General features: G+C 42.1%; 1 protein-coding gene across 2 annotated transcripts in view; it reads right to left on the bottom strand.

The window, feature by feature from the left end:
* LOC120065391 (syntaxin-18-like) overlaps positions 1–8,399 on the bottom strand; it is a 40,347-nt gene extending 31,948 nt beyond the window's left edge. The window contains exon 1 of one of the 2 annotated variants that reach the window (XM_039016367.1): positions 8,032–8,399. In XM_039016367.1, coding sequence (XP_038872295.1) covers positions 8,032–8,181 — 150 coding nt within the window. In that variant the 5' untranslated portion in view covers positions 8,182–8,399. The remainder of the gene's footprint in view (positions 1–8,031) is intronic. The other variant, XM_039016368.1, reaches the window with a different exon arrangement.
* Between the last annotated feature and the right edge of the window lie 8,799 nt (positions 8,400–17,198).

Consider the following 17,198-nt stretch of genomic DNA (forward strand, 5'->3'; position numbering starts at 1 on the left):
AGATCATGATCATTAGAAAGCAAATTACGGACTCCTCTTTAAATCTGCGTATTTATCCAAAGCTCAGTTGTTCTGAGTCTGCACAACACTGCCAGGACCTAGGGAGAAATGAAAGTTTTTTAATACTATATCTCGACACACTGATGAAAATAGTCATGGCTTCTAAACCTTCAAGCTGCATACTGGACCCTATTCCAACTAAATTACTGAAAGAGCCGTTTCCTGTGCTTGGCCCTCCTATGTTTAACATAATAAACAGCTCCCTATCCACCGAATGAGTACCAAACTCACTAAAGGTGGCAGTAATAAAGCCTCTCTTGAAAAAGCCAAACCTTGACCCAGAAAATGTAAAAAACTATCAGCCTACATCGAATCTCACATTCCTCTCAAAAACTTTAGAAAAAGCTGTTGCGCAGCAACTCACTGCCTTCCTGAAAACAAACAATGTATACGAAACGCTTCGGTCTGGTTTTAGACCCCATCATAGCACAGACTGCACTTGTGAAGGTGGTAAAGTACCTTTTAATGGCGTCAGCTCGAGGCTCTGCATCTGTCCTCCTACATCTTAGAGCTGCTTTTGATACTATTGATCAACACATTCTTTTGGAGAGATTGGAAACCCAAATTGGACTACACGGACAAGATCTGGCCTTGTTTAGATCTTATCTGTCGGAAAAATTTCCTTTTGTCTTTGTAGATGGTTTGTCCTCTGACAAATCAACTGTACATTTCGGTGTTCCTCAAGGCTCCATTTTAGGACCACTATTGTTTTCACCATATATTTTACCTCTTGGTGATGTCATTCGGAAACATAATGTTAACTTTCACTGCTATGCGGATGACACACAGCTGTACATTTCGATGAAACATGGTGAAGCCCAAAAATTGCCCTCCCTGGAAGCCTGTGTTTCAGACATAAGGAAGTGGATTGCGGCAAATGTTCTACTTGTAAATTCAGACAATACAGAGATGCTAGTTCTAGGTCCCAAGAAACAAGAGATCTTCTGTTGAATCTGACAATTAATCTTGATTGTTGGAAATCGCCTCAAATAAAAAAACTGAAGGATCTTGGCGTTACTCTGGACCCTGATCTCTCTTTTGACGAACATATCAAGAATGTTTCAAGGACAGCTTTTTTCAATCTACGTAACACTGCAAAAATCTGAAACTTTCTGTCCAAAAATGATGAGGAAAAATGTATCCATGCTTTTGTCACTTCTAGGTTAGACTACTGCAATGCTCTACTTTCCAGCTACCCAGATAAAGCACTAAATAAACGTCAGTTAGTGCTAAACACGGCTGCTAGAATCTTGTCTAGAACCCAAAAATTGTATCATATTACTCCAGTGCTAGCCTCTCTACACTGGTTTCCTGTTAAGGCTAGAGCTGATTTCAAGGTTTTACAGCTAACATACAATGCATTACATGGGTTTGCTCCTACTCATCTTTACGATTTGGTCCTGCTGTACACACCTACGCTACGGTCACAAGACGCAGGCCTCCTTACTGTCCCTAGAATTTCTAAGCAAACAGCTGGAGGCAGGGATTTCTCCTATAGAGCTAAATTTTTATGGAATGGTCTGCCTATCTATGTGAGAGACGCAGACCCGGTCTCGACTTTTAAGTCTTTATTAAGACTCATCTCTTCAGTAGGTCCTATGATTGAGTGTAGTCTGGCCCAGGAATGTGAAGGTGAACGGAAGGCACTGGAGAGACGAAACGCCCTTGCTGTCTCTGCCTGGCTGGTTCCTCTCCACTGCGATTCTCTGCTTCAAACCCTATTACAGGGGCTGAGTCACTGGCTTCCTGGTGCTCTTCCATGCCACCCCTAGGAGGGGTGCGTCACTTGAGTGGGTTGAGTCACTGACTCTTGCTGTCCGGGGGGATGGCGACGCCCCCCCTCAGGTTTGTGCCGTGGGGGAGATATTTGTGGGGTATACTCGGCCTTGTCTCAGCATAGTAAGTTGGTGGTTGAAGATATCCCTCTAGTGGTGTGGGTGCTGTGCTTTGGCAAAGTGGGTGGGGTTATATCCTGCCTGTTTGGCTCTGTCCGGGGGTATCGTTGGACGGAGCCACACTGTCTCCCGACCCCTAATGTCTCAGCTTCCAGTATTTATGCTGCAATAGTTTGTGTCGGGGGGCTAGGGTAAGTCTGTTATATCTGGACTATTTCTCCTGTCTCATCCGGTGTCCTGTGTGAATGTGAATTATCCCTCTCTCGCTCTCCCACTCCTTGCTGTCCCCAGTCCACTTGGTCGTGCTGCTGCTCGTTTCAACTGGTCTGCCTGCGGCTATGGAACACTGACCTTTTCACTGGACGTGCTACCTTGTCCCAGACCTGCTGTTTTCAACTTTCTAGAGACAGCAGGTGCGGTAGAGATTAGAGGTCGACCGATTAATCGGAATGGCCGATTAATTAGGGCCGATTTCAAGTTTTCATAACAATAGCAACAATAACAACAAACAACAATTTACACCTTTATTTAATCTTTATTTAACTAGGCAAGTCAGTTAAGAACACATTCTTATTTTCAATGACGGCCTAGGAACGGTGGGTTAACTGCCTCGTTCAGGGGCAGAACGAACGATTTTTACCTTGTCAGCTCGGGGGATTCAATCTTGCAACCTTACAGTTAACTAGTCCAACACTCTAACCACCTGATTACATTGCACTCCACGAGGAGCCTGCCTGTTACGCGAATGCAGTAGAAGCCAAGGTAAGTTGCTAACTAGCATTAAACTTATCTTATAAAAAACAATCAATCAATCAATCAAACATAATCACTAGTTAACTACACATGGTTGATGATATTACTAGTTTATCCTCTTGAAGCTAGGGGGCAGAATTTTTATATTTGGGGAAAAAAACGTTCCCAAGGTAAACTGACTATTTCTCAGGCTCAGATATTAGAATATGCATATAATTGACTCCAACCGGTTGATACGCCTTTAAATGGAGGAGGGGCAAGCAATGGAACAAGGATTTTTTTTTTTAAGCACGGAAAACCAGATTTCTTTTCCAATGGCTTCCTTAGGCTGTGACCAGGCTTTAGACATAGTTTCAGGCTTTTATTTTGAAAAATGAGCGAGATTTATCAAAACGCGTCAGTGGATGACCAGGTGTCCTTTGATTGGTTCCTGCGCAGGAGAGATTTGGCTCGACATTTTCTATCTCTGTAGAATTGAACAGTTTACCGTCTGGTGAAATATGATCGATTATGTATGTTAACAACCTGAGGATTGATTATAAAAAACCTTTGACATGTTTCTACGAACATTACGGATACTTTTTGGAATTTGTCTGCCCTTCAGTACCAGAACGAGCTTGTGGTTTTCTGAACATAACGCGCAAACCAAATGGCGATTTTTGGTTATAAAACTAATCTTTATCGAACAAAAATAACATTTATTGTGTAACTGGGAGTCTCGTGAGTACAAACATCAGAAGATTATCAAAGGTAAGCGATTAATTTTATTGCTTTTCTGACTTTCGTGACCAAGCTAATTTAAGGCTAGCTGTTCTAGCAGTGATTGATACACTCACAAACGCTTGGATTGCTTTCGCTGTAAAGCATATTTTCAAAATCTGACACGATAGGTGGATTAACAACAAGCTAAGCTGTGTTTTGGTATATTTCACTTGTGATTCCATGATTATAAATATTTTTAGTATTATTTTTTAGTTTGGCGCGCTGCCATTTCAGCGGTTGTTTACGAAAATGATCCCGTAAAAGGGATCCCTGCGGCAAGAAGTTATCTAGCGTGTCCTGCGTTGCATATAATCGATGCGGTGCATATCGTTGCTCCAATGTGTACCTAACCATAAACATCAATGCCTTTCTTAAAATCAATACACAGAAGTATATATTTTAAACCTGCATATTTAGCTAGAAGAAATCCAGGTTAGCAGGCAATAGGTGAAAACCAGGGGAAATTGTGTCACTTCTCTTGCGTTCATTGCACGCACTCCAAAAGTTCATTGCTCGCAGAGTCAATGTATATGCAACAGTTTGGGCCCCCTAATTTGCCAGAATTTTACGTAATTATGACATAACATTGAAGGTTGTGCAATGTAACAGGAATATTTAGACTGGATGCCACCCGTTAGATAAAATACGGAACGGTTCCGTATTTCACTGAAAGAATAAACGTCTTGTTTGAGATGATAGTTTCCGGATTCGACCATATTAATGACCTATGGTTCTTACTTCTGTGTGTTATTATGTTATAACTAAGTCTATGATTTGATAGAGCAGTCTGACTGAGCGGTGGTAGGCAGCAGCAGGCTCGTAAGCATTCATTCAAACAGCACTTTCCTGCGTTTTGCCAGAAGCTCTTCGCTGTGCTTCAAGCCTATCAACTCCCGAGATTAGGCTGGTATAACCGATGTGAAATGGCTAGCTAGTTAGCGGGGTGCTTGCTTGAGGTAGAATATCTCTTGATAAGCTGTAGACCACACTATCTACCAAGAGACTTTTCATGTATATCCTTTGTAGCTGTCTATTTTCCACCACAAACTGATGCTGGCACTTAGACACTCATCCAGAGGCGGCGGTCCTAGTGGCTGGGGACTTGAATGCCAGCATGTTAAATGTGCAACCAGTGAAAAAAAAAAAAAAACTCTAGACCACCTTTACTCCATACACAGAGACGCGTACAAAGCACTCCCTCGCCCTCCATTTGGCAAATCTGACCATAATTCTATCCTCCTGATTCCTGCTTACAAGCAAAAACTAAAGCAGGAAGCACCAGTGACTCGGTCAATAAAGAAGTGGTCAGATGACGCAGATGCTAAGCTACAGGGCTGTTTTGCTAGCACAGACTGGAATTCCGGGATTCTTTCGATCGCATTGAGGAGTACACCACATCAGTCACTAGCTTCATCAACAAGTGCATAGATGACGTCATCCCCACAGTGACTGTACGTACATACCCCAACCAGAAGCCATGGATTACTGGCAACATCCACACTGAGCTAAAGCGTAGAGCTGACGCTTTCAAGGAGTGGGACTCTAACCCGGAAGCTTATAAGAAATCTCGCTATGCCCTCCGACAAACCATCACAGGCAAAGCATCAATACAGGACTAAGAATGAATCGTACTACACCAGCTCCGACGCTCTTCGGATGTGACAGGGCTTGCAAACTATTACAGACTACAAAGGGAAGCACAGCAGCGAGCTGCTCAGTGACACAAGCCTACCAGATTAGCTAAATTACTAATATGCTTGCCTCGAGGCAAGCAACACTGAAACAAGCATGAGAGCATCAGCTGTTCCAGATGACTGTGCTCACGCGCTTCGTAGCCGATGTAAGTAAGACCTTTAAACAGGTCAACATTCACAAGGTCACAGGGCCAGACAGATTACCAGGACGTGTACACCGAGCATGCGCTGACCAACTGTCAAGTGTCTTCACTGACAATTTCAACATGTCCCTGGCCGAGTCTGTAATACCTACGTTTCAAGCAAACCACCATAGTCCCTGTGCCCAAGAACACAAAGGTAACCTGCCTAAATGACTACCGACCTGTAGCACTCACGTCTGTAGCCATGAAGTGCTTTGAAAGGCTGGTCATGGCTCACATCAACACCATTATCCCAGACACCCTAGACCCACTCCAATTTGCTTACCGCCCCAACAAATCCACAGATGATGCAATCTCTATTGCACTCCACACTGCCCTTTCCCACCTGAACAAAAGGAACACCTATTTGAGAATGCTATTCATTGACTACAGCTCAGCATTCAACACCATAGTGCCCCCAAAGCTCATCACTAAGCTAAGGACCCTGGGACTAAACACCTCCCTCTGCAACTGTAACCTGGACTTCCTGACGGGCCACCCCCAGGTGGTAAGGGTAGGTAACAACACATCCGCCACCCTGATCCTCAACACGGGTACCCCCCAGGGGTGCGCGCTCAGTCCCCTTATGTACTCCCTGTTCACTCATGAATGCATGGGCAGGCACAACTCCAACACCATGATTAAGTTTGCCGATGACACAACGATGAGACAGCCTATAGGGACGAGGTCAGAGACCGGGCCGTGCGGTGCCAGGATAAGAACCTTTCCCTCAACATGATCAAGACAAAGGAGAGGATTGTGGACTACAGGAAAAGGAAGACCGAGCACGCCCCCATTCTCATCGACAGGGCTGTAGTGGAGCAGGTTGAGAGCTTCAAGTTCCTTGGTGTTCACATCACCAACAAACGATCATGGTCCAAACACACCAAGACGGTCGTGAAGAGGGCACAACAAAGCCTATTCCCCCTCAGGAGACAAAAGTTTTGGCATGGGTCCTCAGATCCTCAAGAAGTTATACAGCTGCACCATCCTGACTGGTTTCATCAATGCCTTGTATTGCAACTCCTCGGCCTCCGACCGCAAGGAACTACAGTTGGTAATGCGTACGGCCCAGTACATCACTGGGGCAAAGCTTCCTACCATCCAGGACCTCTATACCAGGCGGTGTCAGAGGTAGGCCCTAAAAATTGTCAAAGACTCCAGTCACCCAAGTCATAGACTGTTTTCTCTGCTACCGCACGGCACCTTTAACAGAATGTGACTGGCAGAACAGGTGACGGTTTTATAAATAATCAACAACCAGTGGGTCTTGTGACGTGTATGCAGAGATTACCAGTTTACAGAGGAGTATAGAGAGCAGTGATGTGTCCTATAAGGAGCATTGATGGTGAATCTGATGGCCGAATGGTGAAGGACATCTAGCCGCTCGAGAGCACCCTTAGCTGCCGATCTATAAATGACATCTCCGTAATCAAGCATGGGTAGGATGGTCATCTGAATCAGGGTTAGTTTGGCAGCTGTGGTGAAAGAGGAGTGATTACGATAGACGATTACGATAACCTTTTCCTGCAGCTTTGATATGTGCTGAGAGAAGGACAGTGTACCATCTAGCCATGCTCCTAAGTACTTGTATGAGGTGACTACCTCAAGCTCTAAACCCTCAGAGGTAGTAATCACACTGGTGGGGAGAGGGGCATTCTTCTTACCAAACCACATGACCTTTGTTTTGGAGGTCCACAAGAATGGAAGGATCTACCGCATCAATAGCTTTGACAAAGTCAATAAAAATAGCATCACAACATTGCTTAGAATCAAGGACAATGGTGACATCATTTTGGACCTTTGAGGTTGCAGTGACACATTCATAACCTGAGCGGAAACCAGATTGCATACCTGAGAGAATACTATAGACATCAAGAAAGTCAGTCAGTTGATTATTGACAAGTTTTTCCAACACTTTTGATAATCAGGGCAAAATAGAAATTGGCCTATAACAGTTAGGATCAGCTTGACCTCCCCCTTTAAATAAAGGACGCACCATGGCTGCCTTCCAAGCAATGGGAACCTCCCCAGAGAGTGGCAGAATAAGTGTCATGCTAATCATTAGTTATTGTGACAGCCAAGTATGTTAATAAAGACAAATTATGCTTCTGAAAACGTTTGTTGAAACGACCCCCCAAAAAGTGTCAGTAGTTTACTCAGGATACCGCCAAAGTTAGGCTAATTACATGGGAGTAGCAGGAGTGCACTAATCCTGTACCCTACTCGGGGGCGTGGTCACGTTAAACCACAGCTCGTCTTGTTTATCTTTCTGGAAGGCACCACTAACCTGTCAAATGCTGCCAGGTAGCTAATTAGTTACATGCAAAGTACTGAACGTTTGAGCAACGTTGTATTGGTTTGGTAACTTAGCAAGTTAGAGATCAAATAATATAAGCAGCGAACACATCATAGACCTAACTTTAGACCTAAATTAGATAGCTATCTACGTTAGTTAGCTAGGAAACGTCCATGACTAAGCTAGCTAAGAAACCTTTAGCTAACGTTAGTTAGTTGACAAGTTAGCTAACGTTAGCTAAGTTACCTGTAACGGCACCCGAAATCTATTGATTTACCTACATTGTATTTCCCCTGTCTATAGCTACAACTGTTATGGAAATAAATTACAACAACAAATATCTTAGCTAGCTAAATTAACTAGTTAGCCAGTGAATGGACACTCACCACTTCCTTCGCCTTGAGAGAAAATCCGTTCTTCGGTCTGCTCTTGAATATTTCATCTTTAGGCGAATCAAACACAACTCCCATAGCTTTATTTCGGGTTTTGACCGTTTTTACACTGGCTTTGAACAGTAAAGTTATATCAACAGCCATTCTGTTAGTAACACCGAGGAGGTCCACTGTCAACACAGAGAGGAGGTTCGATTAATCTCATTCGGGCGCCCGTGTAGGGTTGATTTTCACTGGCTGAAAGTTGATCCCATTTGATAAGGAAACGGCCTGCCTCCCGGGCTTGAGCCAGGTGCGGTTGGGGTGCCCTGCTCTGTCCGATGGCGAAATCGGCTCAAAACTAAATTATTTAATGAGCAGGATTTTGTGTTTTCACATGCAAAAGTGATTGCTTTTGAAAAAAAGGTTTTATCTGCCTTCCCAATGAAAACTAGCTTGACAATTCAAACATGTGTTTTATGGAAAAGAGATGTAATATGTTTCTGGACGATGCACCATGCTGCCTTGTCAACAACATTACCGAACTGCTAAGATTACCTCACCGCTTTCGCCCGATGATGGTATGGAACATTGCCCGGTTGAACCCTCGTAATAGAACTCCCTCAGACATGTCACCAATTTGACGTCATATTTTTGCGACACATGGGCGTGTTTGAGACAAGTATGAGATCATGCTACTAAAGTTAGCAGTATTCCAGTGAATACTATTTAGGGATCAAAATAAGAAAATAATAGAATGAATGGAATTAGCTAGTATTACTCCAGTAGGTTCAGATATTAGAAATACATTCAGTGGGAGGCAGAGATGTATCTTTTCAAGGAATAGTTAATGTTTCAAGTTTTAATGTCACATGAATAAATACAGTGAAATGCCTTTCTTGCAAGCTCCAAACCAAACAATGCAGTAAACAATACCAATGTAGCACTAAAAATAACATAAGGTGGAACAAAAACACACAATAAATAAAAATGAGAAATAAGAACACGAGAAACAAAGCATCCATATATAGGATCAATGGTCAGTTTCAATACCATATTTGCTATGTGCAGGGAGTTGCTGACTATTATGCCAATACAAGTGTGGCCTTCCTTCACAGGAGGCTGCTGAGGGGAGGACGACTCATAATAATGGCTGGACTGGAGAGAGTTTGATGTGTTCGATACCATTCCATTGATTCCATTCGAGCCATTACTATGAGCCTGTCCTCCCCAATTAGGTGCTACCAGCCACCTGTGGTGGCCTTAATATGTTGGACAGATTTGTTTTATTAAAGGCCCAATGCAGCCGTTTTTATCTCAATATTAAATCATTTCTGAGTAACAATTAAGTAACTTACTGTAATTATTTTCGATCAAAATGGAAAAAAAAAAAAAAGCTTCTTAGCAAGAGCTATTTCTCATGCAACAATTTAGCTAGGACTGTCTGGGAGTGGTCTGAGTAGGGAGGAGAAATATGAAAACCAGCTGTTATATTCTTTGTACTGTGTGTATATATATATGTATTTTCTTTAACTGACAAATAAAATCAATCAAACAATTGGCAGAGAGGTTTAAAACTCTTTCTTATCGGTCTATTAACTAATTTATAGCCTGGTGATGTCACAAAGCAGGCGAAAACTCCATCCCCACCTAAACAGACTGACATTTTAGGCAGTCTTTTCAAACAGATCTTAAACTAAAAGTTAATTATCATAATTTAAACAATTTCACAGTATTATCCCATATGGAAAAGAAATATATGGCCTTATATATATAAAAAAAAAAAAGATCAGCATTCAGGGCTCCAACCACCCAGTTTATAATTTAAAATATATGATCATATATTTAAAACCAATATATAAAAGTGACGTACATTTTCAAATATATGATAATATATTTTAATAACATATATACATCTCACACCCTCCCCCATACAAACAATTATAATATGGATATGCATTTTCATTATGAAAAATGCACTCAAAACATTTGTTTATTTGGTTTGAAATGTGTTCCAGAATCGTTTATTTTTATTTTTACATGGCATATATTTAAAAACAATAAATAAATCTCACATGTAGGGATTCATTATCTTCTAATTGCATTCAGTGTTAGGCAACCTTACATCTACTTTGTCGTATCTATCCACTATAGATGATACTTGCCATTTCATTTTTAGGAATCACATTGTATTTATAAAACATGATATTGTTGTAATCAACAATGGTTGCAATCCATTATTATTTTGGGCTGAGTCCTCCAAGGATTTCCATTGGGAATTGTTGATGCCTGTTGCCACCTGCAGGGGGCGGGGGAGCACAACGGTTTGCATCTCCCCTCCCTTCGATGACACTTGTGACAACTCTACCGTTTCTGCTCCTGTCTCTTTTTTCTTTGTTCTCTTAAATAGTTATGTTTTAGCACATTATCTATAGAAAATGTTAGAGTCTAAATGGTTATCTGAGTGATACTTACCTTTTATATTGAAATTGTCAAGTTTAAATGTGTAAATAAGAGATGACTGGGTTTGCGGCTAAGCATAGCGAGTCCATAGAATAACAAGAAAAAAGGGCGCAAAATAATATTTTGATTTCAATTCATTGATCTATTGGGGTTTTTCTATTCCCTTTATATGGTCTAGGCACGGACATCTCCCTACCCAAGTTGTATGTATTACAGAGTTTTAAAAAGCTGTATACGCTAATGCTAGCTTGTCAAGGTTAGGGTTGCTATCTGCTAAACGGCTACCATTAGCTGGCTCAGTATTGAGGTGGCTGTACTGGTTTATGGTTCATTTAGCTATGTAAAGGCATTTTTATTGAAACATAGTACATGAGGTTAAGATAAATACTGAGAAAGTACACTAAGGAGACGGAGCGGCCTACTGGTCAGACTCAGAAGGCCGAGCACACCATCCACCGTTTACTCTTCAATGTCCAATCTCTAGATAACAAGGTGAATGAAATTAGGGCACGAGTTGCCTTCCAGAGAGATATCAGAGATTGTAACATTCTCTGTTTCACAGAAACATGGCTCACTCGGGATATGTTGTCAGAGTCGGTACAGCCATCCAACAGAAACAAACATCTCTCTGGTAAGAAGTAGGGCGGGGGTGTATGCCTTATGATTAACGACTCATGGTGTAATCCCAACAACATACAGGAACTCAAGTCCTTTTGTTCACCTGACCTAGAATTCCTTAGAATCAAATGCCGACCGCATTATCTTCCAAGAGAATTCTCTTCGATTATAGTCACAGCCGTGTATATCCCCCCCAAGCAGATCCCTCGTCAGCCCTGAAAGAACTTCACTGGACTCTATGTAAATTAGAAACCATACATCCTGAGGGTGCATTTATTGTAGCTGGGGATTTTAACAAAGCTAACCTAAGAACAATAATTCATAAATTCTATCAGCATATTGAATGAGCAACACGAGCTGGTAGCATTCTGGATCATTGCTACTCGAACTTCCGCGATGCATACAAAGCCCTCCCCCTGTCCTGCCTTCGGCAAGTCTGCTGACCATGACTCCATTTTGTTGCTCCCAGCCTATAGACAGAAACAAAAACAGGATACGACCGTGCTCAGGTCAATACAACGCTGGTCTGACCAATCGGATTCCACGCTTCAAGATCGCTTCGATCACGTGGACTGGGATATGTTCCGGATAGCCTCAGACAACAACATTGATGAATACGCTGACTCGGTGAGTGCATCGGAGATGTCGTACCCTCTGTGACTATTAAAACCTTCCCTAACCAGAAACCGTGGATTGATTCGCAAAACTGAAATCGCGAACCATCGCTTTTAATCATGGCAAGGCGATCGGAAACAAGACCGAATACAAACAGCACAGCTATTCCCTCCCCAAGGCAATCATACAAGCAAAGCATCAGTATAGAGACAAAGTAGAGTCGCAATTCAACAGCTCAAACACGAGACGTATGTGGCAGGGTCTACAGTCAATCATGGATTACAAAAAGAAAACCAGCCCCATCGCAGACATCGACGTCTTTCTCCCAGACAAATTAAACAACTTCTTTGCTCGCTTTGAGGACCATACAGTGCCACTGACACGGTCCGCTACCAAAGCCTGTGGGCTCTCCTTCTCCACGGCCAATGTGAGTAAAACATTTAAACGTGTTAACCTGGCCCAGACGGCATCCCTAGCCGCGTCCTCAGAGCATGCGCAGACCAGCTGGCTGGTGTGTTTACGGACATATTCAACCAATCCCTATCCCAGTCTGTTGTCCCCACATGCTTCAAGATGGCCACCATTGTTCCTGTTCCCACGAAAGCTAAGGTAACTGAACTAAATGACTATCGCCCCATTGCACTCACTTCTGTCATCATGAAGTGCTTTGAGAGACTAGTCAAGGAACATATCACCTTCACCCTACCTGATACCCTAGACCACAGGTGTCAAACTCATTCCACGGGGGGCCGAGTGTCTGCGGGTTTTCGCTCCTCCCTTGTACTTGATTGATGAATTAACATCACTAATTAGTTAGGAACTCCCCACACCTGGTTGTCTAGGGCTTTATTGAAAGGAAAAAACAAAAACCTGCAGACACTAGGCCCTCCGTGGAATGAGTTTGACACCCCTGCCCTAGACCCACTCCAATTTGCTTACCGCGCCAATAGGTCCACTGACGATGCAATCGCCATCACACTGCCCTATCCCTGGGTCTCGACCGCGCCCTGTGCAGCTGGGTCCTGGACTTTCTGACAGGCAGACCGCAGGTGGTGAAGGTAGGAAACAACATCTCCACCCCACTGATCGTCAACACTGGGGCACCACAAGGGTTCGTTCTCAGCCCTCTCCTGTACTTCCTGTTACCCAATGACTGTGTGGCCCTGCACGCTTCCAACTCAATCATCAAGTTTGCAGACGACACTACAGTGGTAGGCCTGATTACCAACAACGACGAGACGGCCTACAGGGAGGAGGTGAGGGCCCTCAGAGTGTGGTTTCAGGAAAATAACCTCTCACTCAACGTCAACAAAACAAAGGAGATGATCTTGGACTTCAGGAAACAGCAGAGGGAGCACCCTCCCATCCACATCGACAGGACAGTAGTGGAGAAGGTGGAAAGTTTTAAGTTCCTCAGCGTACACATCACGGACCACCTGAAATGGTCCACCCACACAGCCAGAGTGGTGAAGAAGGCGCAACTGGCATTGAGGTCAGGGCTCTGCCACAAAGTTGGAAGTACAGAATCGTCCTGAATGTCGTTCTATGCTGTAGTGATAAGATTTCCATTCACTGGAAGGGGCCTAGCCCAAACCATGAAAAACAGCCCCAGACCATTAATCCTCCTCCACCAAACTTTTCACCTTGCACTATGCATTGGGGCAGGTAGCGTTCTCCTGGCATCCGGCAAACCCAGACTAGTCTGTCAGTCTGCCAGATGGAGAAGCCTGATTCACCACTCCAGAGAACGCGTTTCCAATGCTTCAGAGTCCCATGGCGGCGAGCTTTACGCCACTCCAGCTGACGCTTGGCATTGCGCATGGTGATCTTATGCTCATGTGCGGCCGTTCCGCCATGGAAGCCCATTTCATGAAACTTCAAACGAACAATTCTTGTGCTGATGTTGCTTCCAGAGGCAGTTTGGAACTCGGCAGTGAGTGTTGCCACCGAGGACAGACAATTTTTACGTGCTACGCACTTCAGCACTCTGCTGTCCTGTTCTGTGAGCTTGGGTGGCCTACAACTTCGCGGCTGAGCCGTTGTTGCTCCTAGACGTTTCCATTTCACAATAACAGCACTTACAGTTGACCGGGGCAGCTCTAGCAGGGCATAAATTTGACAAACTGATTTGTTGGAAAGGTGTCATCTGAAAGTCACTGAGCTTTTGAGTAAGGCCATTCTACTGCAAATGTTTGTTTATGTTAATTTGCATGGCTGTGTGCTCAATTTTATACACCTGTCTGCAATAGGTGTTGCTGAACTAGCCAAATCTACTCATTTGAAGGGGTGTCCACATACTTTTGTATATATAGTGTGTATGTGACATATATGTACTTATATGTGTGGATACATATGTAAGAATATATGGCATATATGTTTCCACCATATATTATTTTATAAAATATATAAGTAATGCACATATTTTGCCATATATTAGTTTACCATATGGGATTCCAACCTCATTGTGTGGAAATATATATAAAACACTGCACTTTTGACTGTACTTGGTCTTTAAAAATGTTAGCTAAAGCATATTCAGGGCCCAGTTTTTCAAAAGTTCTCTATCTGGATTTCAGCTATCAGATATGATTAAATGCATAGATATAGAAAGAATAGACCGAGAGTCCCCATTCAAGTCAATGATTTGTCCATTCTATTAATACTACTTCAATGCATTTAATACTCTACTATAGGCGAAATCAAGACAGATAACTTTTGAAGAACTAGGCCCTGGCAGGCTGGCAACCGGGCTAGGTATTCACAGCCTGACTACCCATCAACATTGCGCCTTCCAAACGCCACGCCCACTAGCGTTTCACTAGTTACCACAGCCACAAAGTCAAAAACCCCACCTATTTCTACAATTGATCTTAATTTAAACCTAACCTTAACCCTAACCTTAACCACACTGCTAACCTTATGCGCTAACCTTAAATTAAGACCAAAAAGCAATTTTTTGTTTTCGTACATTTTTACGATATATCCAATTTTGACTTTGTGTCTGTGCTATCTAGTGGAAATCATTTCTTCAATAAATTCATTAAATCAATAAATTCTGCGCTCATGGAATGGCATGCTTTGAGCACTACTGAAAAGTGCTATTTACATGTGAAAAATGAATGCCATATGCTGCATTCGCTATAGGCTTATTGTTTACCTTTTGTTGGTGATACTTTGATATCTTGATAATATGCAGCTGTTAAAAGGGCAAATGAAACAATAACAAAATGATTGCCCCGCCTCTGTTTTGGTAAATATCTGAGGGATGGGCATTGAGAAATGTAACCACTCTCAGATTAATAGACAGAGCTATGGATGCAAGGACTGACCATCCATTATATAAAAAGTATTATTTTAACCATGTTATGAGGCTATACAGTGTTTGTTTACATTTACAATGTTTATAAACATTGGATAAAAACAAGCTTATATTTTGGGTTCTCATGGATTGTGAGCTCATGAGGCATTTCTAAATTATATTCTTCAAGTATCAATGGATATACATATATATATATATATAATTTACAAGTCCAAAAATGGATGTAGCAACTACAGATTGCCCCTTTTAAGTCTATCAAAAGTGTGCAAGTTTGAGCATGTGTCCATTAGGTCTATGGATATATATTTTTTATCATCATGAATTAGATTGAGAAATAAAATTCCCACTTTTATTCCATAGGCTTCGATCCGCAATATGCAGTTGTTGCAAGAGCACATTTTTCACTGGCTGTCCACTGGTTTCAAAAACAATGATTGATAGTCAGTTTAAACTTCTTGAATTCAACCATTATTGGGTTCAAATACACATTTAGATTTGTGAACAGCCATCCACAACAACCACAATCCGTAAGGCGCAAATAGCTAAATGAGAGAGCAGCAGTGTGATTCACATCAATGCGCTATGTAGATATCAATAATAAGTGATATCCGTATCGCCGTAGACTACACCACTACTGTCATCCTTACCTCCAAGCCTTTACTCAAGTTGGATAATCTTTGGATGCCAACAGCAGTCGCACCATTGGAAGACATAGCTTGGACTGTAGCCTACAAAAGCCTATTCCTGCTCTTTTCCCGCGATCCACCAAACACATTTGGCATGTCATCATAGTGGTCCCTGACTTGTCAGACTCGCTCAGGTGAAACAAATTTAAATTTGCGCCTTTTTTCAATGCTGATTTGAATGTCATTGAGAAAACAGAGAAGTGTCAAAGATTTTTTACTAAAACATCCTTTCTGAATTTAATAGAAATCCTCTAAGTAATCATCTAGTTTTTCAAAAGTATCGGTAATCTGATTATAATATTTTTCTGGTAATGTAACTGATTACATTTACCGTTTTTGTAATCCTTTACATGTAACAGATTACATGTAACAGATTACATGTAATCAATTACTCCCCAACTCTGGTTATTGCACACCCGCACTTCACAGAGTGGGCGTTCCCCTAACGGAAATATGCAAATACATCACTAGCTCGTGTTTGGCTCTGCCCACCTCCTTGCTTGTTCTGCCCACTATGATTCATTTGCTCCCCTTGGAAACGATAGACTGTGGTCTATCTTGGTTTAGTTATACAAATATTTGGTAGGAGTGCTTCTTTAGGATTCTTACCTAAGTGCACTGTAGAATGTGGGATCCTGAGCCTTCTTCAGCATATGAATAGTTCTGCATTGTTCAAAAAGTAATTTAATTGCTAGGGTTGAAGTAGGCTGTGTAATTTATGCTTAAGTGCACATTTGGATGTAAATGTTTGACATAAACCAATATACATATTTATAAAAATTACACTACAACATTGCCAAGGAAAGTAAAACTAAAATAATGTCCTGTCTAGACAAATGTAGTAATTTGTACATAATATTTTTCACTTGGGTTGGCACCCAGATGTAAGTGGAGGGAGGGGCCCAAAGTGTCGAATAAAACACTGTTATTTACTGAGCGGTTTGCTCATTTCCTTTGTTAGTGTTGCGCCAGACATTTACAGAGCGCTGTGACTGTGTCTTCTGCAGCTTCAGCACTCAGCTGCTTCCATGTCAGCCGTTTTTCCACCTCCACAAGCATTGCCTGTCAAAAGAGAGACTCCTTTCATGAACTGAGGCTATATGGACACAAGACTGTGACTGGTGGTTTGACGTCCAAATGTTCATTTGAGGGGTATCCAAATATAGTATTCCAAATAGAGGAAAATCATGCATTCTTGAAGAGTTATGGTAGTTGTTGTTAACTTAAGCTGCCTTGAAAAATTCAGTTTGTGTAAAGATTGCCCAGAGGAGAAATAACCATGTTGGAATTTATAGACAAACATTTAGGCCTAGTTCAAAGCTGCTTGGAATTGGCATGATAGATGTGACAGTTACTGTATGTGTTATGTCAGGTTTCTATAGCCTCCTGTACCACTGTTAATTATTTGACTTATTTGCAGGCAAATCCATTCTCATCATAACAACATACAATCTCTGCTTTACCATGTCTATAGCAATGTA

The sequence above is a fragment of the Salvelinus namaycush genome, chromosome 20 (assembly GCF_016432855.1).
Source record: "Salvelinus namaycush isolate Seneca chromosome 20, SaNama_1.0, whole genome shotgun sequence".
Lineage (NCBI taxonomy): Eukaryota > Metazoa > Chordata > Actinopteri > Salmoniformes > Salmonidae > Salvelinus > Salvelinus namaycush.